At 36.4% G+C, this 26706-nt stretch overlaps 1 protein-coding gene across 6 annotated transcripts in view; it reads left to right on the top strand.

The window, feature by feature from the left end:
- Positions 1-681: 681 nt before the first annotated feature.
- The window catches only part of SMAD2 (SMAD family member 2), a 105941-nt gene continuing 79916 nt past the window's right edge, over positions 682-26706 (top strand). Inside the window, exons 1-2 of one of the 6 annotated variants that reach the window (XM_056824397.1) lie at positions 682-1051; positions 21030-21326. In XM_056824397.1, the coding sequence (XP_056680375.1) occupies positions 21091-21326 (236 nt within the window). In that variant the 5' untranslated portion in view covers positions 682-1051; positions 21030-21090. Of the gene's footprint in view, positions 1052-1268; positions 1834-21029; positions 21327-26706 lie in introns of those variants that run through there. The other 5 variants (XM_056824401.1, XM_056824399.1, XM_056824398.1 and 2 more) reach the window with 5 other exon arrangements.

The following is a 26706-nucleotide window of genomic DNA, read 5'->3' as shown; positions in this document are numbered from 1 at the left end:
TGATTGGAACTTTTCACCAGTACAGCAGAGAGATTTCCCCCCCACTCCTTCCCCACTACAATTGAGCCCCGCCCCTCTTTGCTAACCTAATTTGCTCTTTGAGGTGATTTTATCCCCGCCTCCTTATTTACATTCAAGAACCTCCCGCCGTTTTGACCACGCCCCTTTCTTTTCCCCATCCCATTTGTTTCGGAGGGTGAAAGGGGTCCAAAGCTCTGGTTTTTCTTTTACCCTGAGTCTTCCCTCTACTGAGGGTGGGCTAAGGCCCTGTGGGAGGGGAGAGGGATAGTCCCCCAAACTAGCTCCACCCTGTGGCCACTTAGCGAGTATGAAAGGGATGATGACCTGGGGAAGGGGCGGGAAGCCAGGGAGACACAGTAAAGTGTCTTTAGCTGGGATTATTTTCCCTGCGCGGCAGGTTACCGTACGTTTATATAGGTCCTGTCCTACCCTCTCCACCCCCCCCTCCCCCAATCTCCTGTATACGCGAGCGAGAGGAATCAACCGAAACCGCTGCCTCTTTTACCCCTCCCCCACTCTGCCTCACGTTATACGAGGGAGGCGGGTCCCATCGGTGAACGAAGCTTTCCATCCGATTCAGGGAACCCTACGTGCCGCGCACACCCCGACCTCGGCGATATCCGATTCGCTGAGATGACTGTCGATCAGGTCGAGTGGGTTAGGAGGGAGTGGTGAAGAGAAAAAGCGAAGAAGGTGTTAGTCCGCAACTCTCTCTCCCCTCCGCACTTGAGCTCCCTTCCCCCGCTCCCCACCCCGCCCCCCATATCTGCGGAGCGCGCGGAGCGCTCCTCACGGCCGGCGCGTTCCTCACGCCCTAACGGGCGGGCGGAGGCGCCAATCAGCAGGCGGCAAGGTGCCAGCCCCGGGGCTGTGCCGACGAATCGCCAGGGCTCGGGGCCCGGAGTGAGAGGCGGGTTTTACCCGCACGGCCGCGGCGGCGGAGGAGCAGCGGCGGCAGCTAGATAGCATAGCCAGGGAGAGCTGAACGAACCAGCGATCAGCCGAGAGGTTGGTTCGCTGCGCGACAGCGGTAGGTGGCAAGTAGGCGGTGGGAGTAGGGAAAACGCGCGGGTTGGTTTGTCCGTTGGTTGTGTATCTATATCTGCGGGCTCGCGCGTGAGGGAGGGGAGGAGGGGCGAGCGGCGGGACACGCACGTCCCCACCCCCTCCCCAAGTCTCCCCTCCCTCCTGTGTGGGCGGACCGGGCGGCGCCTCCTCTCCCCCCCCCCCCCCCGTCGACCCCTCCCCAACCTGCTCCCCCTCCTGCCCCTGCAGCCTGTAGGTCCAGCTCCTCGGCGCCTCGGGACTCTCCCTCCTCTGGGGGAGGGGCGGAGGGGGAGAGTGTTTTCAGTTCCGCCTTAAATCGACCATTTCCACTCCCTCCTCCCCCCCTCCTCTCCCTCCCTCCCTCCTTCCTTCCTCAGACCCCTTCATCCCATTCCGAAGAGGGAGGAACAAAAGGTCCAAGACCCCCGGTTTTGCCCAGTAGGGGCCACCGCCTCTGTCGAGGTATCCCCCCCATCCCCCCAACCCTCACCCCCGAGAATCCCGGGATGGGGGGGCGCTAAGGTGTGTTTGTGTTTTGCTTTAAGTCTGTGCTCGTCTCGGGTACTGGGGGCCGATGGAGGGGGGCAGTTCCTGTGGAGAGTGTGATTGATACCGGGAACGGCCGAGGCAGGCTGAAACTAGTGATTAAAGCGCGATGGGTGCGATGGGAAGGGGCCAAGTGCATCTTCTGCAGCTTGGGGCGATTGCACGGGCGAGGCGGGCCCGATTCGGGGGCCCACTTCTGTCCATTGGACTGCTCAACTGGTAACACAGTCTTTAAAGCTGGGAAGTGGTGGGGGTGGGGTGGGGTGGTGGTTCTGGGAATAGTAGTAGTAGTAATAGTAGTGACAATGACTGCATTTTAGTTTCCTTTATTTCATTAGCTGTTGTAAAACTGATGTTTTTCTTAGAATTTTTTGTTCCCTTTCTAGCTAATCTTTGTTAGCCCTATGCATGTACCATATTTACTATGTATTTACTGTAGAAATGATTCTTTCTCGATCCACTTTTTAAAGTTTCTGTTTCTGAAAGTTGTACAAAAAGCTTGCCGATTTGGGAAACTTGAAGCTTGATTCTGATTTGGCACTTCAGTTGTATTCTGACCTGGTGAATAGTGTAGTTTATTAAGCTCTGTATATACTGTCAACATTTTAATTTCCGATTTAGTAGTTATTTTATTGCACCCAAAGAACCAATTAACCCGTTTTGTTTTTCTGCTTCCACCAAAAAAAAAAGTCGGTGTCTGAATTTTGTGTAGATGAACATGAAATTATATTACGAATTGTGGCGGATTAGGTTAACCTGAAAGGTTTCCAAGAAACCCATTTATAGATGAGGAAACTGAGGCCCAAAGAAGTTAGACCTAACCAAGTTCGAAGAGGTGGTAGAAACAAAAATGGGATTTGAGCTTCAGGCCTTTCTGCTGTATCAAGTTTGTGCCTTATTTGTGTGTGTATACACATATATGTGCAATACATATATGTGCCACATTGTGTATGCCAAAATCTTCTCTGTGCACTTTACAAGGCAAAATCATTTTTCAATTAGTTGAAAAGATAATTAGTACCTAGGTTTGTCAGTGAAGCTTGTCTTTAAAAAAAGTGCAATACCAATTTTATTTCAGTTAATTTTTAAAGAATCCCAATTTAACAACAAATTTGAACTATAATTCAGTATTTCCCCTCCTCTTCATTTCAGGTAGATGAATGGACTTTTAGTTACTTAAGCCTTTTAAGAATGGAAATAGTTTCCCTAGCAAATGCATTTTTTGTTATTTCTCCCCAGTCTGTCTTAAAAAAAAATAGTGTAAAGGTCAGTGCTTTAATCGGATCCTGAGTTTAGCTCTCACTGGAAGAGACCAATCTTGCAAGTAAGGGTCTATACCTTCCTTTCAAAGATGAGGAAACTGAGATTTAGAAACTTGTGATTTGATTGCATGAATACTAAGGGGCATTTAGTAGTCTAGTTTGGGCCCCTTTCCACTCTATGAAAGTTTTGTTGAACTTTCTGTGGTGGGGTTGGGAAATTTTAAAAACTAGATTTATGAAATCTTCCTTGTTTTTTCATCTGAATAACTTAAGGTGATTGATTTTTGTAAGTCAAAAGTGAAGGAAGAGTAAAGGAGGTACTCTGAAATAGGAATTGTGCTTTTTTTTTGTGCATTTAAAAATTAGGATATTTATTGAGCCCTTGATCATACTTTACCATAGATTTCCATTGAAAATAATACAGGAATTCCCTTTCTCCCCTATTTTTTCCACCCACTAATATTCTGCCTGCTCCTCAAACATAAACATTTCCATAATTGAACTTCCTCCTTCTTAACTTCTGTATTTATATGGATGGCACCAGCCATCTTCCTAGTAATAGATACTTTTAACTTAAGTCACCCAGTTCTCTTGAGTGATATATTGATATAAGCATATCTAATGAGTTACCAGGTATATCTGTAATGGTTCCTTAGCATTGTATCTTTTGCATCTATCCTCTATTTTTTTTTTTGCCCTACAAGCACTCTGTCCTATTATTATTCTAGTAGCCTCTTCACTATCTTCCATACCTTCAGTCTGTTTGTAATCTATTCTTTATATTACTTCCTAGCAATTTTCCTAGTGTCTCCCTCTGAATATGTTGCTCTCTGATCAAAAACCTTCAATGGGTCACCGTTGTCTACTGAATAAAGTATAAATACTTGATCCTGACATTTAAGACTCTCCATAAACTTGCCCCAGATTACTTGTCCAGCTTTCTCATCCTTTTCTTTCCTGTGTTTCTTTGGAGCTAAACTGGACTGTTCTATTATCGCTCATTTCATTCTATTCCCCTTTTCAAGTCCTTCTCCCTTTAGGGTGAGAGTATTCACTTGTTTTCAGAGCGCATTGTACTTAAGAATCATAGGATTTAGATTTGGAATCTTTTCAATTGATGAAGGAACTGAGACCCAGAGATGTTAAATGGAGAAGCTGGGATTTGATCCTATAGTTTTTTGGCTCCAGAACCTAGCATTCTCTCTCCTCTCTCTCTCTCTCTCTCTCTCTCTCTCTCTCTCTCTCTCTCTCTCTCTCTCTCTCTCTCTCTCTCTCTCTCTCTCTCTCACTTTTTAATGTTTTCCTGTTGCCTTTAAAAAAATATTTCAGTCATTAAGCATTATTATGCTAGATGATAGGAATGCATATAAAATATTAAATGAATTCTATTCTCAGAAAACTTACTTTCTATTGGATGGCATATATCTTATCATCAAAAATAAATAAATATTCATATACACATATACAATAAACAGACATAATATTTAACAGTTGTTAAATGGTCTGTTTACCTAAACCTGACTATAAATTTGCCAATTATGAATATTACTTATGAAAATTTAATACCTTTTTATCTTCAGTTGTCTATCATAGTCCCTTGTATGTAGTAGGTGTAGGTTTTTGATTGGATTTAATATTCTTGCTTTTACTCGATATCCAAACTAATGCAGAAATATTGGGGGGGTAGATTTATGTACATTCTTTAACTTTCATGAAATAGTTTTTTAGAAACAACTAGATGAGTATTTCTCTTTTAGTAACAGTTTGACGGAAGCCCTGCATATGTTTTAAACTGTAACTGGAGTGATAGGAGTGGCTTCCTACTTTCTATAATATTCATTTCAGCACAAATCCTTAACATGATCATAAAGTGCTATCAATTCAAAATGAGGATTTTTTTTTTCATTTTTGTAATGTAAATTTGTAAGTTCCGAGCTTTTTTGCTTTTTTTTTTTTAACCTTTACCTTCCATCTTGGAATCAATTCCAAGGCAGAAGAGTGATAAGGGCTGGGCAATGGGGGTTAAGTGACTTGCCCAGGGTCACACATCTGGGAAGTGGCTGAGGCCAGATTTGAACCTAGGACATCTCTAGGCCTGACTCTCAATCCACTGAGCTACCCAGCTGCCCCCTCCAAGCTTTTTATATGTTGAAACTGAACAGAACAATAATTTTGTTAAAGTCCCTTTTTCCTTAAGAGAAAAATAAGAACTGAAAAGCTTTGCTTAATCTACAGGGCTATTAGTACAATTTTAAATTTTATAAATATTTTCAGTTTTGACACCTAGTCCCAAAAGGATTCTTTGCTCTTTTTCAGTGGGAGCAAATCGAGTTTAGATTTTGGTCATATAGAAGTCTGGCAAATAGGACTGGATCCATATTAGAGCATTTTGGTTGGAGTAAAGAGAGACTAGCATGTTCCTTTCAAGTCCTTTGGGCTTAGACATGATGAGGAAAACCAAAGTTAGAGGGTTCTGTCTCTCTTTTAAAAAATTTTAGGTAACCCTTACCTTACATTACAAGTGAAAGTAACTGTTCTAAGGCAGAAGAGTGGTAAGGATTAGGTAATTGAGGATAAGTGACTTGTCCAGGGTCACACAAATAGAAAATGTCTGAGGTCATATTTGAACCCAGATCCTCCAATTCCAGGCCTGGCACTCTTTCCACTGTGCTGCAAGATGCCTCCAAAGGGTTCTCTTAATTTTTTTTTTTGAAGTAAAAATTAAGATAGTCATGTAATAATTGATTTAAACCCTAGACAGTTGCCTTAAAAAATTCATATTTATACAATTTGTATTTTTGCCACAATGGATTTAGGAAAGTAGAAAATAAATTCATTGTATATTCCCTGAAGATTTACATTAAGGGAATTCTGCCAACCTGCAAATGACTAACTAAAGTATATACCAAATTCATTGCCCTGATATTTGCCTGCCAACACTTTGAAGCTTGCTTTCCTTATTAATCTTGCCTGTCACTGACTTCATCACCAAGCAGGAGTACATATTTTCTCATAGTATCAGTTGGGATGATGATCATTGTGTTTTCTTCAGGAATAAGTCTCCATTGGAAGTCACTAGGATAACAATAAGATTTATATTTTATTATAGCCAACCTTTCAGGAATCCACCTTTTTTCTGAACAGAAAAATTTTCTTACAACTAGATTTGATAATTCCATGCCCACCATTCCCTTCATAGAAGGGTTGACTATGGGGGCAAAAATACAATTAGATCTCATCTGATTTCAGTGCAGCTACTTATTCATCACATTTCCTCTCACTTGGAACATCTCTATAAGTAAGCAAAAAGATGAGACAAAGTTCATGGACCAACCTTTATTTAGAGCAGACATCTCTCAATTCTAAAAAACTTGGTTGACAAGTTTCTAAGGCAAATTGGGGCAGGAGACAAGAGAGCTGGCTTTGTGGACAGGACCTGAAGTCATAGCCTGACTTGGGCTGGCTTGGGCAACCTTCTTGCCTTCGGTTTCATCTATAAAACAAATTGGAATATATGACCTTCCAGCTCTAAATATATGAGCCAATGAAATTGAGGATTGCTAAACTTAGGGATTAATGAAAAAATGACAGTTGATAGTTTATGCAGGACTAAAGAGAGCAAAAAACTAAAGTCAAACCTCAATTATTCATTTAGTAGTGCAAACTCTGAGAGTATCATTGTAATATAGTGTAGCATAATTGATGTTCATAATGATGCTGGTATGGTCATCCAGAAAAGACAATTCTTTATAGGTACTCTTTAAAGAAATAAGGTTTGGGAAATGCATAATGTACTTTAATAAGATTTCCATTCCAAACAGATAAATTAAGCTTTGAATGGTTTATTTCTTAAGGGTTCTGGACAGCCAAGATTTTGCTCTGTTTATTATAGTAGATACCAGTAGACCTTTCCTAATCTGTGCTAGGCACTTATATATGCCACTTGTTACCCTAAATAATAAAGTTTTGTTATGCTGTCTTACAAGTTGTTATTGTGCCACACCAAGAACTCTTACAGGAAAAAAAAATGCTATGTTGGCCTATGTATGCCCACACATTTTTTTGAGAAAGAATCCTTTTATTAAAAAAAAATTCTTGTACATGTATGACAAAATTGACTTGTGTAGTCAGACCATGGGAGAAATAAAAGCATATCACAAGTCCAGACCTGAATTAGTGTGGACTCAGAATTCTTTCCATATCTTTTTATCCTGGTCTTTGATGACCTTGGAAGAGTGAGTGTGTAACTCTGCCTCACTAAAATCTAATGCAGAGCAAGTAATCATTCATTGTTGATATTGCTCTTCAAAAATGGGGGACAAACAACACCACCATTTTTTTTCACTAGATAATTAAAATTATAAATGTTATTTATATATAAATTTATTATACTAATTTAGTAAACATATTTTATTATTTATCAATATTTTAATATTACATATTATATAAGTAATAATTAAATTAAATTTTAAAATGTTCATTAAGCATTTACTTCAGAGAAGTTAATTGCTGATTATACAGTAGAAGGATTCTTTTATTAATAAGATGGTAACTTATTCTAAAGGAATTTAGATTCTAGTTGTAGAGAAAAATATACAATTATTTGTATTTCTATAAAATAAAAATATTAAAAATACATAAAAATACTAGTATACACCTAGAATAGAGAATCTGCATAGAAGAGTACAAAATGCTTTCAGCTGGGAGGTTGGAAGTGAAGTCTAGAAAGATTTCAACAATGAATGAGGACTAACCCGAAAGCATCAGGATAGCTTCAGCAAAGATATGCTAGTGGGAAAGGATTGGATAAATTTCACTGGAGCCTAGAATATAGAAAAAGATAATATTTTAGAATGTTGGGAAGATAGATTGAAACTTTGCTGTGGAGGGCCAGCTTGAGGAGTTTGGACATCATTCAGTTAATGGTTGAGGAACCATTAAAGATTTGAACATTGGGGTGGCATGTATATGCTATGGAGGGTGTTGTGTTTTTCTAAATTAGACTAGCCCACATCTTTATCTCATCCTTTCTCTTGTCACAGTTTCTTCTAAACCAGACTTTCCCAATGTATGGGAACAGTTTTGCAAGTTGTCTTTGAATCCATAAATATACTCTCACACCTTCTGAAGACTTTAGTATCTTCCACATGCATATTACTGTTTTTCAAATGTACACAAATAAATCCATTGTTTCCTTGTTGACATGTATTTATTCAAGGTATTCTAAAAGTGCAGCTAATATAACATGAGGATTTGCCAACTTATTTAATGTTTAAAAAAGGATCTTTGTACTTTGAAAGAGTCCTTTAAATTACTTCTTGTTCAGTTGTTTTTTCACTTCTGTCCAACACTTTTCATGATGCCATTTGAGGTTTTCTTTGTGAAGATAATGGAGTGATTTGTCATTTACATCTCCAGCTCATTTTACAATTTGAGGAAACTGAGTAAACAGGATTAAGTGAAGATTCAGGGTTACCCAGCTAGTAAGTGCCAGAGGAACTTAAGAAGATTTGACTAAATTCTATCCACTGAACCATCTATCTGTCCCTTAAATATTTACCCACTTATGAAAGTTATATACTCCTGAGGGCCTTACTTGGGCTCACTTGAAGAGAATTTTAAGGTAGCTTCTAGAGCCAACTGCTAGAGAGATTTTGGAAAAGAAGTGGTTGAAGTGTGGGAGTTCTGTAGTTAGAAACAGAAGCTTATAAGGCATATGTAATATTGATTGCTTCAGTACTAATACTACATTTTTAGTGTTTTACAATTTACAAAATATTTTCTCTAGTATTGGGAGTAATAGTGCAAGTAGTGGTGTGTCGATTATACAAAAAAAAGGCTAGAAGTTCAGAGACCTTGGGTCCATTCCTTGTCTAAAATTCTGTGATTTTAAGTGTAACAGCTGAGATTATGTATGCAGATTGGCTCGGGATTTATATGAGCTACTGATAGAATTATTTTTATCATCCTTGTAATTTCTGGGCAATCACAGGGGTAAATAATTCACATTTAAGCTTTGCAAAGTGCCTTATCACAACAATCTTGTAAATTTTAGACCTTGCTAGTATTATTTCCATTTTATAGTTGAGGAAATGGTCTCTGAACGATTAAGGGATTTGTCCAGGGTCAAAGAAGCAGTAATTAGTAGAGCCCCAGTTTAAATCCACTTTACTTACCTTCAAGTTTGTATACTTTCTCATGTCCTATTGTCTCTGAAGCCTTTGGCCCTACAAATTCATAAGTGATTAAAAGACTTAATGACAAATAAAAACTCACTGAACTAATAACTTAAGATTAATCTAAAAAGAAACTCTTTAAGTTTCCAACATGTCATAATTTATTTTTTCTGACTAAACTTGTTTTGGTTTACTAAACAAATTGCTCATGGTTCTGTTTGAGTCCAACTTTGGTTTCCAGTTAATATTCTTCTCCCTCCCCCTCTTAGCTCCCCACCCTTTACTGAGAAGCCTAGAGTAAGAATCAATAAATCTACTTATTTAATTCTTTCTTATTGATTTAAGAGATTCTCAGTTACAAATACAGCTAATATTTTTTGCAACAGCATTTCTCCTTGAAAACAACATAATGTTCTCCCCACAGTTGGCTTCTACTAAATGTTTATGAATTTACTGATCAATTGGAAATGACTTTAGTGGGGTCCAAAAGAAAGAAGTTTCTGCCCAGTTCTTTTACCCCTTTACCATCTCTAGTCTCAGTTTTCCATAATATTAAACCATTTAATTTTGGTCTTAATTTTTGAAAACATCTTAAAATCCTGAGAATATATTCAAAGACATTTTTAAAAATTATTTAAAAAATATATTTAATTTTACCAATCACATGTAATAACAATTTTCCACATAAGTTTTTTGAAGTTATAAAATCTGAATTGTCTTTTTCCCCCTTCCTGGAGATGGTAAGCAAATTTGATCTGGGTTAAACATGTATTGTCATGCAAAACCTATTTCCATATTCTTCATTGCTGTAAAAGAATATGCATATAAAACCAGAACCCAAAATAAAAACCCAAATAAGCTAAAGTGAATTATAGTATGCTTTGATCTGCATTCGAACTCCCAAGAATTATTTTTCTAAAGTTGGATAGTATTTTTTGTCATATCCTCAGAATTGTCCTGGGTCATTATATTGCTGAAAGTAGCTAAGTTTTTTTACACTTGGTCATAGTACAATATTGCTGTTACTGTGTACAATGTTCTGGTTCTGCTTATTTCACTCTGTATCAGTTTGTGTAGTTTTTTTCAGCTTTTTTCTGAAATCATTCTGTTCATCATTTTTTATATAACAATAGCATTCCATCACCATCATATACCACAATTTGCTCACCCATTTCCCAGTTGCTCACCCATCCCTCAATTTCCAATTATTTGCTCCCACAAAAAAGGGCTGTTATATTTTTTTGCACAAGTAGGTCCTTTCTCTCTCTTTTTTTTAATCTCTTTGAGATACAGACTGCCTAGTAGCAGTATTAAAGGATGAAGGGTTTGCACAATTTTATAGCCTTTTGGGCAGAATTCCAAATTGCCCTCCAGAATGATTGGATCAGCATGCAACTTCACCAACAATTCATTAGTGCCCCAATTTTGCCACATCCTCTCCAACATTTTTGCTTTACTGTCGGAGACATTTTTGGGGAGAGTTTGTGTTTCTCTATTTCTGTTTAGACTAATAGGACAGTGTGCATTGGCATGAATGTATTTTCAACATGTCCTGAAAATCTGTTTGTTTTTTTTTGACAATTTTTGAGCTAGAAGAGTTTTTAGAACCATTTCAATTCATTCAATCCAGTAATAATACTAGCTAACATTTATATAGTGCTTAATGTGTGACTGTACTGAGGGCTTTTACAATGATCTTGTTTGATCCTTACAATAAACCTGGGAGATAGGTCTTCTTAATGGTTCCCATTTTACAGATGAAGAAACTGAGGGAAAAGTGCATAACTTTTTCTGCCAATGTTACATTGCTAGGAAGTGTTTTTAGGATGGATAAAATTCAGATATTTCTGACTCCAGGTCCAGTGCTCTATCCTGCACTTCGTGGTTGCTTCTGAAGTGTTCAAATGTCATTTTTGCTAGAAGCCCAGGCTACAAAGATAGAATAAAAAATAGTCCCTCCCTTCTAGAGCTTGTAAATACATAATAATAGAGCACTTAACAGTTAGAGAAATCAGGAAGACCTTCTCATTGGAGGAAGCACTTGAGCTGAGCCTTGAAGGAAGGCAGGGATTTTAAGAGGTAGTAGAGATAAGTAAGAAAGGCATTTCACGCCTTGAGACATCCTGAATAGAAGCACTGAGATGAGTTTATAAAAAGCAAGTCAACCAGTTTGGTCAACAAATCAACATCAAGTGCAAAAAAGGATAATTTGCAGTAAACCTGAAAAAAAGATAGGTTGGGGTGAGAAGGAATGGAAAAGTTCTCACTATAAGCACTGAATACACAAAGAGAAAATCAAACCAGTCTCTGCTCTCAAGGAGCTCTCTTTTTAATGGAAGGAGACAAAAGGATTAATGTTCATATATATTGGAAAGTCAAGGTAGTATTTAGTCAAGGAATGTTAATAAGGTAAATGGAAATATGGGTTATATGAAGTAGTAGTGACAAAGAAAGAAGATGGTAAGTTGAGGGTTAGAATGTATTAGGGCTCTGGGAAATTTCTAGCATAGTTATAGACCTGGGAGTCAGGATCTAGGTAACCGTGGGTATCCTTTGATGAAACTGGGCATTGGAGCAATGTTTTCCTGGTGCCTGCTGGTGGTCTGGGGGAAGGGTAGGGTGTGGAACCCCTGTACCCATTGATTCCAGTGAAGGGCTTTAAATGCCAAGTTGAAGTTTTCATCTGTTTTGAACCCTATCCAAGTACTCTATATTAAATTTTGGAGCCTTTTCCTATATTCAATATTGTAGTTTTTTAAAAAGTCATCTTTAGTAGAAAGAGAAAATGTTGCATTCTCTATATTATTTCTCTTATACAATGTATATTATTTCTATATTCTATTCTATTTCTTTGCGCTACATCTTGAATCCCAAATTTTTGGTAAACTAAGTATGCCTATCTGGTTAAAGTAAACTTTGGAGCATTGTATACATACCTGTTGAATGATATTTTCAACACTGTCCCCTGACTGAAATAAATCTTAATTAATGATGCTAAATAAATGGATTTCTGTTAAATAGACTTTGGGGCTTTGAGATTAGAAGGGCTGGTGCTACATTTTTATTCCCATCTATAAAGTATTAGGAGATAAAAGTCCATAGTGAAATGGTTTTCCTTCCCCTTCAATAACTAAATGCTGAGAGTTATACTCTTTCTGGTAGGCAAAACAATAAGATTATAGCCTTACCACCTGTCTTGCCTACTGCATCTTTCTCCTCTCCCCCCTTTTGAAACAGTCCTCCTTTATCATCTGGGCTGAATTATAGTGTTCAATCTCATTTTAGTGGTCCATTTCCCCTTTTTAGGCAACTTGTTGGCCCTCCACTAACTGAAGCAATCTATTGGCCTTAGCCTCCCTTAATAACAGAGGTGGAGGCTTAATGCCACCTTATCTAGCTGCTACTGAATTCCAATGAACACCTTTCTGTACTTGAACTTTCCTGTTAGAATGTGAGTTTCTTGAGATAGGAAGTGTCTGGATTTTTACTTAGTATCCCTTGTCCTTAACACGTTCTGATTATCCATTCATTTGTTACCCCTGAAACAATAGGGATCCAGTGAAGGATCTTGAGCAAGGGACTAAAATAGTTAGTCCTTGTGTTTTAAGAGGAATAGTTTGGAAATTTTAAGATGATGAATTGGAGAGGCAGAATACTAGAGGAAGGCCAATTGAAAAGATAATTAAAGTTATGCAGGGGGAAGATAATGAGGGCCTATACATGCCGTGTTGGAAAAGAGAAGGGAATGAATGTGGGAGCTGTTATAGCAGTTGAATTGGCAAGCCATCTCAAAATTAAGGACGGCACTGAAATTGCCTACTGATATAAGGGGGTGAATGGTGGGACCTTCAACAGAAAAAAGAGAACTGAAGGTAAGATGAGTTTGAGGGAAAATTTTCTTTGTGGATATGCTGTGTTTGATATGTTGACAGGAATATTAAGAGGCAGTTAGTGATCTAGACTTGGAGCTGAGAGATCAGGACATTAGTGCAGAGAAGTCTGAGCAAACTATAATCAAATAGGAGAAAAACCAGAGAAAGAATTTGCTCTCAAAACCCAAGAGGAAAGAGTATCCCAGGAATTCAATGGTGTTAAAAGTTTTGGAGAGGCAAAAAAAAAAAATGAGAATTGAGAAAAGGCCTGTGAATTTATTGGGCAAAAAAGATTTTTAGATTGGTACAGCCATTCTGGAAAGCCATTTGGAATTGAACAGAGATTCATTCCAATGTTAGGTATAGAGATAGGTCACAGTGAAGAAAAATGAACATTGCAAAATGGTCAAATTATTTAAATTTGCAGTATTTGAAGCAACCATTATGTAAAATATGGTATTGCACAATGGAAAAAATAGTATGAGTTCAAATAATATGACTACTTGTGATGTTATATACCCTCAAGTTAAAACATTTATGGCAGCATTTTTTGTGGTAGCCAAGAATTGGAAACAGAATAGAGGCTTATAGATTGGGGAATGGCTAAATAAATTGTTACATAAATGAGATAGAATATTATCATGCTATAAGAAATGGTAAGAATTATTATGGAGAAGCATAAAAAACTTACATGAACTGATGCAAAGTGAAATAAACAAAGCCGGAAAAAGAATATGTTTACTTTTATTCAGATATTTAAAATGTATAAATGTAGAGATATTGTTGTATAATCATTTAAAATTTTTGATACCCTTTTATTCCATCTAATAGTGTACTGAACTATTGATTTCCTCAGATTTTCATACCTAGGACTGGTTTTCAATTTGGATAGTATTGAGTCATCTTCTGGATCCCACCCTACCAGAGATTATTACTTATATTACTATGTATTTCTCTAGTCATCATGTTAACAGCAGTTCAGTTCTTAACCCTCAGTTGTACTCAGTGATTACAACAATATAGATGGAAATAACAACCACAACAAAACCATTGAAACTGATTTCGTGCCAAAATAATCTCCCTAATATACAAGTTGGTCGATGCCACTACCCTGTTCAAACATGTTTAGTGGCTCTAGCCTTTGGTAAAATGAAAGCTCCTGTCCAGCATTTAAGATCCTACACAGTCTGCTTCCAATCTATTATTTCTCATTACTATTCTTCACGTACTGTGTTCCAAATTGGAGTACTAGCCGAGCTTTCCATCTTTGTTCACTTGTATAACTTCCTTTCCCTCATGCCCATTCTTCCCTTCTGGAACTCTTCAACTTTTCAGATCCTCATCTTTGACAATGAAAGCTTAGATCAGACAAATTCTGTTCTAAATCTGTTAATATGTTTTTCCTCCTCAGATTACCATATATATTTTTTATGTTTTATGCTGTCAGTTGAAGATAAGTTCTTTTTCCGGATATTATTCCCATTTTTGTCCTTGTAGAAGTCTTAAATGGTTTCAAAGGCTCTTCTAGCTCCAAATCTATGATCTAGGTATCTTCTCAATCTTGTGAGCAAACTTTTCCCATCCACTGCCTCTCTCTCACATCAATTATTTTATTCATTTTTACAGGAAGTAATGAGATTTAGGGAAACTAATGACTTCCATGAAATTTGAAATCCTATTATGAAGATAGGAGATTGTTTATTATGTTCATGTTGCATAAAAATCAAGGGGGATGGGAATCCAAAAGGCCACATGCTTTGGAAATTAGGAAATTTGGGGGAACTTTTGAGAGCAGTTTCAGTGGGGAGGGGATAATTGTTTAGACAACTCTTTGTAAAAAGATTTGCAACTTCTAGTGAACTACAATCTCTTCATCGGTCTTCAGTATAATGTTAGTAAAAACTAATTGGCTGCATAAAGAGAGGCATAGTTTCCATGAGTGAAGAGGTTAAAATGCTCTTGTACTGTGCCCTGGTCAGACCAACTTTGGCAGGTTCAGAACTGTAAATATTCAAATTCGGACAACCAGAATAGTTGAAGGGCCTTGTGAGGATGGGTTGAAGAAAATTGAGTTAGCCTGAAGAGACCTGATTGTTGCCTTTTTGATATTTGAAGAGCTGGTATGTGGAAGAGAATAGCTTTGGTGCTTTTGACTCTTGAGCTTAGAAATAGAGCAAAGAGGGTGGGGGTGGGGTGTAGAAATGCATTGGTCAATTTAATCTTGGGAAAAACTTCCTAACCTTGAGAGCTATCTCACAGTGGAATTTCCTACCTTGGAAAGCAGATTTCTACTCCTAATGGGAAGTCTTTAAACAGGCTCTTCAGCATATTGTAGTGGAGATTCTTTTCTGGGTATAGATTGGATTAGATGGCTGTTCCTCTCCCTTCCAGCTCTGAAATTCTGAGATTCTGTGAATAGTGGGGGAGGAAGCCAGATTTTAAGGGGTTGAGGAATGAGTGGGTGGTGAGGAAGTAAAGATACTGTGTAGACTGTTCTTTTGAGAAGTCTGGCAGTAGAAACAATATAGGGGAGAAGGGGATGAAAGGAAGTGTTTTTTTTTTTTTTAAGGGTAGGAGGAATTGGGTATGTTTATAGGCCAGAGGATAAGTCACATTAGGGATTCAGGCCTCTGAAGATGGAGCAGCTTTTGTGAATAGGTAGGCTTTCTTGATATATACACACAGTAAACTTGTGTTTTAATTTCTTTAAGGCTTTTATGAATATTTTGCAATGTAGGTAAAAGTCCATTATATAACCTCTCAAGATGTAGTGTATATATTGATTTATTGAATGAAATTGGGAGTTAGTATTTGGAAGCTTATAATGTTTTGAGTAATAAGAGATTAGTAGCATTTGTAAATACATGTAAAACATTGAGTATAATAACATTTCACTTATCCAGTGCTCAGGTGTTTGGTAACTTTTCCTATTTGGATACATCCTGGTTTAGGAAACCAGCAATAAAAGATGCAGAGTAATCAAAATCCATGAAACCCCAAGGCTTTTCATATATTTACTCAGCAATTCTCTAACTCAGAGACTATTTACTGTTCTCTGAACCACAACCCTAATAGGCCTGGTTAGCCACCAAAGATTGGAAGGGGACAGGCAGACATGCTAATAGCATCAAAAAGTAACTTAACAGCAGGGAAAGAGGCAAACGCTAAAAAATATAAGAAACATTTTAAAAAGCTGAACAATATGGATCCATTTAGTATAAAGACAAATACTCTTTATAATTTCATGAAGCTATTACAACATAATTCATTTTTATAACCATTGATCATTAGGCATTAGATTAACAAACCCCTTAATGACAAAGAATGTTTTATTTAATACCTCAAGGCAGACCTAACATGGTGCTGGAAACAGTAGTTCCTTAAAGGTGGAAGGAACTTGGAAGTCATCTAAATCTAATCCTCTCATTTTACAGATGAGATAACTGGAGCACAGAGAATTCAAATGATTTGCCCCACAGTCACATGTGAAAGATAGAGGCTCCAGAGCCATTGTTCTTTCCACTGTATGGAGCTGGCTATCCTTAGCAAGTAACAACAAAACATTTATTAAGAAATATTTTGGGGGACAGCTAGCTAGGTGACTCATTGGAGTTGAGAGTCAGGTGGGGGAGTCCTTTCCTTGGTTCAGATTTGATCTTGTACCCTTCCTAGCTATGTGACCCTGGGCAACTCACTTAACTCCCATTGTCTAGCCTTTATCACTCTTCTACCTTGGAACCCATACACAGTATTGATTCTAACATGGAAGGTAAGGGTTTAAAAATGTGTGTGTGTATGTGTGCGCACATGCATGAGTGCATTTTGAAGAGTTGGCAGTACCACTATTAATCTTTAGATTATCAGTTTAACTACTATTTCATTCATTCTACCACCTTTCTACCTCATCTGGATTATTGCTACAGTTTTCTAGCTGGTCCATTTGCTTATAGGTACATTTCCTTCCTCCTCTAGTCATTGAATATTTTGAAGCAATTCAACCTTGTATGGAAAACATTTTTCTCTTGTGACAGGATTCATAAAATGAGATGAAATATATATTTATTTTGCTCTGCTGTAAAGAGTATTTAATCCTTGCGCTTTGCATATTATAATGGCAGAATTAAGAATGGGAAAGAGGATGGGTGTTACAATGTAGTGCCAAGATACTGTTACATAGAGGCAGGAAGAAAGGGGAATAATTAGGGATTGTACATGGATTTCTTTAACCCATAGAGCTTAAGCCAGTCTATTGAAGGATAAAGAAAATCAGGAGGCTCTGTGTCTGGAGTTAGGGTTAAAAACCAGCACAATTTAAAATTTAGTGAAAGGAAAACCTTGGGCTAAGAGTGGAGTTTTCTTGATGGATTTAGAGGAGGAGCTGATGTTCAAAATAGATAAAAGTGGCCATCCAAACCTAGGGCCTAAAGCAGAAACTTACCTCTACTTTAGGAAATCTTTTCCACCTAGGCTCAAAGTGCTACTTTGATAATATCCTTTCCCTATTTCCCTTGTTAGAAGTGATATCTAGCTCCTTAAATCAGATTGCACTTTAACCTCTCTTGTGTACTTCATAATTTTCTGATGTCTTTTAGGGTACTATTCTAACAATATAGTAATAGTTTTGAGCTCCTTTAATCAGCAGAAAAATAACACGGGTTTCCTTTACTTCTTGATACCTAAACTCCCACACTACCACCAAAGCAAAGTTATTTTCAGAGCTTTAAGACATTCCTATAATAGGTCATCCGGTAGCTAGGTGACATAATGGATAATGTCAGATCTGGAGTCAGGAAGACTCATCTTCCTGAGTTAAAATGTGGCCTCAGACACTTAGTAGCTATGTGTAGTTACTTACCCTGAGGAAGTCATTTAACCCTGTTGGCCTCAGTTTCCTCATTTGCAAAATGAGGTAGGGAAGGAAATGGCAAACCACTTAATTGTTTTTGCCAAGAAAACTCCAGTTGAGGTCATGAAGAGTTGGGCATGATTGAAAGTGACTGGACAACAACAAATATAGGTCATACTTGGATATTACGTTTCTTTTTGACCATTATAATACTTCTATCTCTGAGCAGAAGTGAAATCAGCTATCTGTTTGATTTAGAGAACCAAAATGATACAGATTGAGTTCTGGTTACTGATAATTAGGCAGAAGAGAAACTCCCACTGATTAGTGTGGTCATAAGCAGATAAAGACCCTAATGTCTGGAATTCAGGACATTTACCTTTCCTTCATTTGTTACTATGTATCAGTCACTAGGTAGTCAAGTTAATAATCATCTTCCATTCCTACTACCACCTTTCTATCTCACCTGGATTATTGCAGCAGTTTTCTTAACCAGTCCACTTACTTCAAGGTATTATTTCTTCTTCCTGCTTAGCCATACCTTGTATATAATTGCCAAATGCCATCTTACAACTCCTTCCCTCCCTCTCACCCCTCCTTCTGAAATGTTAGTGAAAATAAAGATGTAATTTTTTTCCTAGTAAGGGGACTCATGGTTTGGAACCCTTCACCTAAAGAAAATGGAGAGAAAAGGGTTAAACTAAACAGCTGAAACATTAATGATGATTCTACAAAAGAGATAAAAGTATCATTATAACTTGTTATGGATTAAAGTCTATAAACTTAATTATTTACCAAAATAAACACTTTAGTTTCTTGTTTATGTCACATACCAGGTTTTCTGTGGTTAATGAAAAAACTACATTTTAATTTGTAAAGAAGTTTTCCTAAGAGTTTTTCACAAAAGGCAAATGACAATTAATGGATCCTCCACTGTAGGTCAGTCCCTCACATGGCATATTCATTCTTACCTTTGCTTTTCGTTAATCTCATCACTAGAATATTTTCTGTTAATCTATTTAAAAATTATTTGACATTTGTTTTTATATTACTTCCATTTTACAAAATAACTATCTGCTTCCCATTCCAGAAAGCCATCCTTTATAACTTAGAAATAAGCACAAAAAGTATAGAGTCTGGAGTCAGAAATTCCTGGGTTTGACTCTGGCTTCATATCTGTGTGACCCTCTACAATTCACTTAATCTCTGTCTCAGTTTCTTCAGCTGTAAAATTTATATAATATCACCTATTTCAGAGTTATTTCACCTATTTTTATAATTTGTAATATATATCATATATATAATATAATTTATAATCACCTGTTTATATAATATCACCTATTTCAGAGATTCAAATGAGATAAAATAGTCAATCCTCAACTTTTCCAGGATAATGGCGCACAGAAGTGAAAAAAAATGAGCCTTGATAAATTTAATCTAGGGGAAATAGGATCTTTCGTTCCTGTGATCACTCAAAACTAATCTTTCACTGGAGATTGCTGAAAAAAAAACTTTCCTGCATGCAATTTTTAAAAACATTATTTTTCTCCAATTAGAAGCAATTTTTAATATTCATTTTGTCATATTTTGAGTTTCAAATTCTCTCCCTCTTTCCTTCACTCTCCTACCTTTGCTGAGTTGGCAAGCAATTTGATATAAATTATACATGTGCAAACTCAGCATACCATTTTTTATAACAAAACAATTGTGTTAATATGCACTTTTTCCTAATACTGTAACCATTAAATAACCCATAAAATATAGCACACAAAATAGGTTAACACGCAAAACATTTTTTCTCATTAGTGATTCTCTATAATTCTGTGATCTTTTCATAATCATCTCAATTTTTTAAAAAGATCATTGAATTTAGACAATACAATATTATTGTCAACCTCTTTACATTGGCTACTTTCTGAAAAACCAAGGTTTTTCTTGTTGATTGAGTCACTGCTCTAAAGATTACAAAACTGGGAAAGTCTCAACATCATTCTTGTACTTTAAATGCACAGGAATTTGGAACAAGTGGAACAAGACCAGTTGAAGCACCTGGTAGGAATCCAGGGACTGTACAAACTTGTGCACATTGTCTCATTTTTATTTCTCTACCGTATACTTCACTGAGAATGTGCATAGTTGCCATTGGGAAAGTAAAAATGAAGTTACTAATCATGGATGTGCTTGAAGTTGTAAAAGTTAAACATATGAATGCTGAGGATTGACTGTATTTGTAAAACATAGTGCCTGGCACATAATAGGCATAATATTAGGCTTCCCTTCCCCCTTAAAAAAGGCAAAACTAACAAGCATATCAACAGTTATATATGTTCTACTTCCATAATCCTCATTCCTGTAAAGAAGAGAGAAATAAATTCTCTTATCTCCTCTTTTGGGTAAAGCTTGTTCACAATGTTCAATTTTGATTTTTGTTATCCTTTCCATTTACATTTTTCTAGTTATTGTTTATATAATTTTCCTGGTTCTATTTATATCATTTGGTAACATTTGGATCTTCCCATGCTTTGTATTCTTCATATTTATTGTTGTTTTTTTTTATTTCACAGTAATTTTTTTTACATTCATGTACCCCATTTTGTTTAGCCATTAGCCAATCATTTGAAATCTACTTTGCTTCTTTTTTCAGTACTGCAATAAATATTTGATGTAAGTTGAACCCTTCACTCTTATCTTTGACCCTCTTGGGGTATAGGTCTAGCAGTGGACTCTTTGGAATCAGTGTTGAGGAGCATTTTAGTCACCAATCTGCTAATTTATTTTAAAACAGTTATTGAATTCATTAGATAGTATTTAAAAAAAAATATTGTGGGAGGTGAACCTGGTGGAATTCTGATTTATTTTTTTGACAGGGGAGTGCTATTTGCCATTCGTTCTAAATGCTCTTATTTCTGTTGATAGCTATAATATTTAAATTGTGAAATTTATTTAGAAGAATAGCATTGCTTTCATATTCTAAGGGTTAAGGAACACACATTATTTGAAATTTCAGTTTTAGGTCTTTTATTCAAGGTTCTTTATAACTGGTTCTCTATCTAAATATTTTTATAAACATATATATCTGAAACATATTCTTAAAATTAGCTTAAAAATTCATTTATGTATTGGAAAGAATAATTTTTGTGTAAAAGTTGTAATTTCTTCTCAAATTTTCCTTACGTCATCTCTATTTTATACAATCTGACCAAATTATTACTTGATTTTGGCATCCTTTTCCAATTTATGCTTTGATTTTTTTTTCTAGGTTGGATAAAGAAAGCCACTTCACTTTGTTTCTGTAAATTGCTGCTACCTGTGGCAAGAACATGTCATCCATCTTACCATTCACTCCACCAGTTGTGAAGAGGCTTTTGGGATGGAAGAAATCTGCTGGTGGTTCTGGAGGAGCAGGTGGTGGAGAACAGAATGGACAGGAAGAAAAATGGTGTGAAAAAGCTGTTAAAAGTTTGGTAAAGAAGCTAAAGAAAACAGGAAGATTAGATGAACTTGAGAAAGCTATCACCACTCAAAACTGTAATACGAAATGTGTAACTATACCAAGGTAAGTGTTGTATGAAACACAAGGTTGATCATCCTAAAGGAATGACAGTCTTGAATTTAACCTAAATACAAAAGTCAGGAAAATTTCTGTGACAGACTTCCAAGTCACTTGCAAACAATGTGTTTTTAGAGATGTTTTGTATTTTGCAATTAAGAATTGTTTCATGTATTTCATAAAGCCATTTCCTTAAATACTGAGGAAGTTAGTTTAAGGAGTAAATACCTTAGATTGTGTTAAGAAGTTCTGTTGCTTATAGGATGTATGTGCTGCAAGGTAACAATTTCTGCAGTTGAGTGTACTGCAAATAAGGAACAGTCAGTTTGCTTTTTTACCTCCTGATCTTTTTTTCCTTGGTCAATACTTCAGTCAGTGTATAAAGAACATTTTTAATATTTTGGTAAATTGTATCTACTAAATAAATGTTTTTCTTGAGTTATAGTACTTTTCCAATGAAAAGGAAAAAATGGTTTTTGTTGTTGCCAATATATACCAGGACTTACTTAGAACTGATTTTTAAAAATGTGAATGTTTTTAGGATTGAGCTAAGAAAAAAAAAATCATGTTGTTGAAACAGCATATATACTACTTAAGTAGTTTTTCTTATACAGTCTATAAATCAATCATTGATTTTGAGTTTTTTCATAAAATGCTACTGGTAATACAGTTAAATGTACTAACTATACTATATACTAAAATAATAGAATTTTGATAATAGAATTTTGCAAAATGGAAGCCCAGCAATACCTTATTCACATACTATAAAAGGTAACTTGTCAAGCACTCCATTTGGCACATTCTCTTTGGTATTGTGCTCTTCTTCTAGAGTAGCCTCTTCAAAGCCTCAGTCATAGTCATGACCACTAGCTGATATGTTCTCTGCTTCTATATTAGAATTACCACTTTTTCCTATTGAATTGATTCATTCATTCCTTTTGCCTCATCATTTCACGTATATTCTGAATAATTTTTCTCTAATAACAATGTATATTGCATAGTTTTTAGTGGAAGAATGGGGGAAATTAGGTTTATTTCATAACATTATAAACAAAGCTTTTCTCTTCACATAGGGAAAATAATGCCCTTTAGTTGTAGTGATTTTTAGTGTCTCTTGTTTGAATCATGTTCAAGCCTGGTAACATAGTTAATCCTTATAGTTGATGCAAAAATGAGTATATTCTTGTATGGTGTTTGTGGGAGAAAGTATTTACATTTTTCATGGAGAATTGAAAAAAAGTTTTTTTAAGCTCACAGCCTTCTTTAAAAATAAAAAAAAGCTAGTCTGGTGATTGCCTTATCAAGAAAAAAAAATTTTTTTTTTAAATTTTACCTAGACCAGAAGAAACTTGGTTCATAAAGGGGAGGAAGAAGACAGTAATAATACTTGAAAGGAGTCTGATCATAAAGGAGGAGAAAGAATAGAAGAAAAAAATACTTGAGAATGACATTAGTGACTTTAGGACCATTGAAAACAATAGCACTAAGTAATTTCATTTTTTGTTATAAATTGAAGTTACATAATTTTAAGGTTTAAACAGTCTCTTACGAATATATAGGCAAATTTGGTAGATGTTAAAGAGTTATTTGCCTCAAGATTACTGAACTATCCTTCAAATGTCCTAAAACAGCTAATTTTTTCTTGTTTTTTATTTTCTCATTATTCTAGAACTTTAGCATTGAGGGTAGTTTGGAAGAGGGGGAAGGGAATCATGAAAGGAAAGGAAATCATGAAAGGAAAGGATAAATCCTCTTAAATTATCAGTGCATAAAGAATGGATTTGACATACTGCAAGAGAGAAATGAACCTGCTATGATGGTATAAACTAATCACATATGGGGTTCTTACTGTTCCTCTCCTGACATCTTCTATTCCTTCCTCGATCAAATTTGGGGAATCTATGGCTAAGTTATGGAGAAAGTGTTGACCTATATTAAAGTAGAGGGAGTTGCCTTTACAGAAATCACAGATAATCTAGTCCTTAACAGCTTCCTTAGAGCACTTTATACTTTCAGATAACTCTTTACTACAGTTTTTCAATTTTGTGCAAATATAAAAAAATTGCATTTATAGATGGAAACTTCCCATCAAGGCTTAAGATAGTTATTTGATGGAGTTTTGTTTTTTCCACTACATTACAGTCTTCCTAGGTTGCTTATTGAAAATCAATATTTTAGGTATTTCCTACTTTGTTTATATCTCACTGAGGATCTTCATTGAAAAAATATAATTATTTTAATTGTCCTGTTTTTACTTTAGAAATATTTTTGAAATCTGTCTATTTCAGTCTCAGTTCAATTCTACATTTCTATCTCCTCATTATTTATTGGGTTTGTTTAGAATTTTGCTGAACTGTAATACTAGTTGACATTTCTATATTACTAGACATACTTAAGGCTGTCCTGAGACTTCAGGAAGACCAGATGGACAAATAATATTAGCAGACTGCTTGGCATATAATAAGTGCTTCATAAATGTTTATTGACTTGTCGACAGTACAAAGCTGAAACATTTAGTTTGGTTTTTTGTAACCAACAGTTTGTTTACTGTTTGAATTTGTAACAATATCTCTTATATTCCCAGTTTCAGTGATAATGAATTCATTCCAAAGGCAAAATCATTTCTCCCTTCATGAGCTTCTACTTCTATCCCCTCATCTCCATATACTGCAACTCTGTCTTATGGCACACTCCTTTCCATTGTTATCTCCAGAAAGCCTATTATATTAACAAGCTTCCTTTTATTTTATAACTCTTTGATTTTCATGAAGAACTATCAACACTGTATCCCTTAGCTACCCTTTCCAGTACTGTTTGCAGATCTCTTGTACCTTTCAACATATTTGTATTGGAAAGAGAGTTGGTATACTCCTTCCCCATGCCATTTTCAAACCCTCCTTCTGGTGCCATCACTAAGCTACCTTGTTTGTTTTGAGGATAACTTTGCCCAAATATATCACCCGTTCCAGATTCTGGTTGCAGTTACCTGCTAGTCTCTGCTTGTTCTCCTCTTCTTTTTCAAGGAATTTAGTACCTGGTTCACAGTTTATCTCCCTACTCCATACTTTTTATACTAGAGAGCTTATATTAGTATTTTTTCCTTTTAATTTAATTAGTAATTGTTTTAACAGAACCTCTATTTTCAAATATATCTCTCCTCCCTGTTCAGAGAACCATCTGTAAGGGTGAAAAGGGGTTATTTTATATAAAAAAAAAAAAGTTGGATTGGATTATATTTAAAATAGAGTCACCAGGAATTTAATTTATTCCAAATAGATTTATTTATAATTTATTTACAAAATATAGAAAGAATGAAGTAGGAAATCAGAGAGAGGAATAGGGTAATATATCTAGCCTAAGCACGAAGTAATTTACTCCCGGCCCTTGGCTCAACCCAGGCAGGGAGAGTTAGTCCTTAGCCAGAGAGGCCTTGGCAAAGCCGAGGACCTGGGGAAGTTCCTCTCAAGAGGTAGGTCTCTCCTGAGGCTAGTCTCTTCCGAAAATCCAGGAAAGCAGTCAGGTTTTTCACTCACCACATGTCAGTCCAAAGGAAGAGATTTAAGAACAGTCTCACTAGGACCAGAGTCTCAGGTCCAGTCATCAGATTCTTCTTCAGCCTCCATCTTGAACTCAGAACTCCAGAAGAAGTTGAAGTCCAAGTTGAACTCCACTCAGAATCTCAGACATCTCCCACAAATCTCAGACAATTCTCCTCCATAGGAAGTTGTAACTCCCTTTTAAAGACACTTTCTTTTCCGTCACTTCCTGTGCCTTCCTCCACTTCTTACATGGACAAATCATAGTCTAAAACCTTGCTTAGAACTGCCCAGGAGGCAGTCAGTCGATTCTGATTTGTCGCCCACTATTGCACATATGGGTCACAGACCTCCCCACTCAGTTGTAAGTAAGGTATTTACACTTTTGGTGGTTAAATCTAAAAATGGGCAGGGGAGATAATTTCATTTTCACAATCAGGGGAGAGATTTAATTTAATCTTCACACATCCCTTGTAACAGAAATAAAAAGAGGAGGAAAATGAAGTAGTCTCTTTGCTGGTTCATTTGCCATATGGCATCCTCCAACTGAAGAAGACATGTCTCAAGATTGTTTTCAGTTTCCATCTCTATATATTTTCTCTCAGTGTACTTAGTAGGTTTAATTATCATTTGTATTCAGATTACTCTCTGTTCTACAAATATAACCACTCTCTCTTGTCTATATATCCTTGGATTACCAGTTGCCTATTGAAATTTGAAATGGGTGTCCCATAGGCATCTCAAACTCTTTTTCTTCCACAGCTCACAGTTTGTAACTTCCCTATATCAGTTGAGGGCAACATGCTTCCGTTGATCGAGATTCCGTCACAGTCATTCTAAATTCTCTTCCCTCTTTATCCAATTAGTATCTAGGTCTTATTGAGTCTACCTTTACAGTCCTCTCACATTACTCTCATTCTCTTAAATACATTAGTGTTAATCCCTCATCATCTATTACTTGGAATATCACAGTAGCCTTGTCTTTGGACTCATTGACTAGTCTCTTCCCCTTTCCTATACATCTTCCCAGAGTGCCATAATGATTTTTCTAGTGGAATACTTTCCTTGTTTGATAAACTTTATTGACTTCCTATTACAAATACAAACTTCTTTGATATTTAAAACCTTTCATAACCTGACTCCAATATACTATTCTAGTCTCATTCCACATTCTTTCTCTTCCCATACCAGGCATAAATCTCCATTTCTTATATCTTATCCTCTCTGCAGTCCTGGACCTTTGCAGAAACTGTTTCCTTCTCCATGAGACGCTATCTACCCTAGGGTACTACTTAGGGCAGTAGATAGATTTCTGGGCTTAGAGTCAGAAAGATCTGAATTTCTAATTGGATCCCAGATATTAGCTTTGTGACCGTGAGCTGATCACAATTCCTTAGCTTCAGTTTCTTCATCTATAAAATGGAGATGATAATAGAACCTATTTATTAGGGTTATTGTGAGGCTGAAATAAGATTATGCTTGTAAAGCACAGTTCCTTGTACGTAGTAGGTGCTTAAGAAATGCTTGTTACCTTTCTTCTTTAACCATGCCTGGAATGCTTCCTAACCTCTTAAAATCCTTAATTTCTATCAACACTTTACTCCAACAATTGCTGTACGTGAGCGGGGGGCGGGTTCCTCATTACCTCAAACTGTGAGTGCTTTCCCCCTCCCCATTCCCTATTATCTTGTATTTCTACATTTATTTTGTGTCATTCCTGAAAAAATGTGAAATAGTTACGACAGGGCCCGTTTTACATTTTTCTTTGATCCCTTGGTTCTGGCACCTAGTAGGTACTTAATAAACGACTACTAAGATTTTAAAATCATTTTACAGCTGTTGTTTTATTT

The sequence above is a fragment of the Monodelphis domestica genome, chromosome 3 (assembly GCF_027887165.1).
Source record: "Monodelphis domestica isolate mMonDom1 chromosome 3, mMonDom1.pri, whole genome shotgun sequence".
NCBI classification, from domain to species: domain Eukaryota; kingdom Metazoa; phylum Chordata; class Mammalia; order Didelphimorphia; family Didelphidae; genus Monodelphis; species Monodelphis domestica.
The sequence above is the reverse complement of the archived record's forward strand: the minus strand, read 5'-3'. Positions and strand labels throughout refer to the sequence as shown.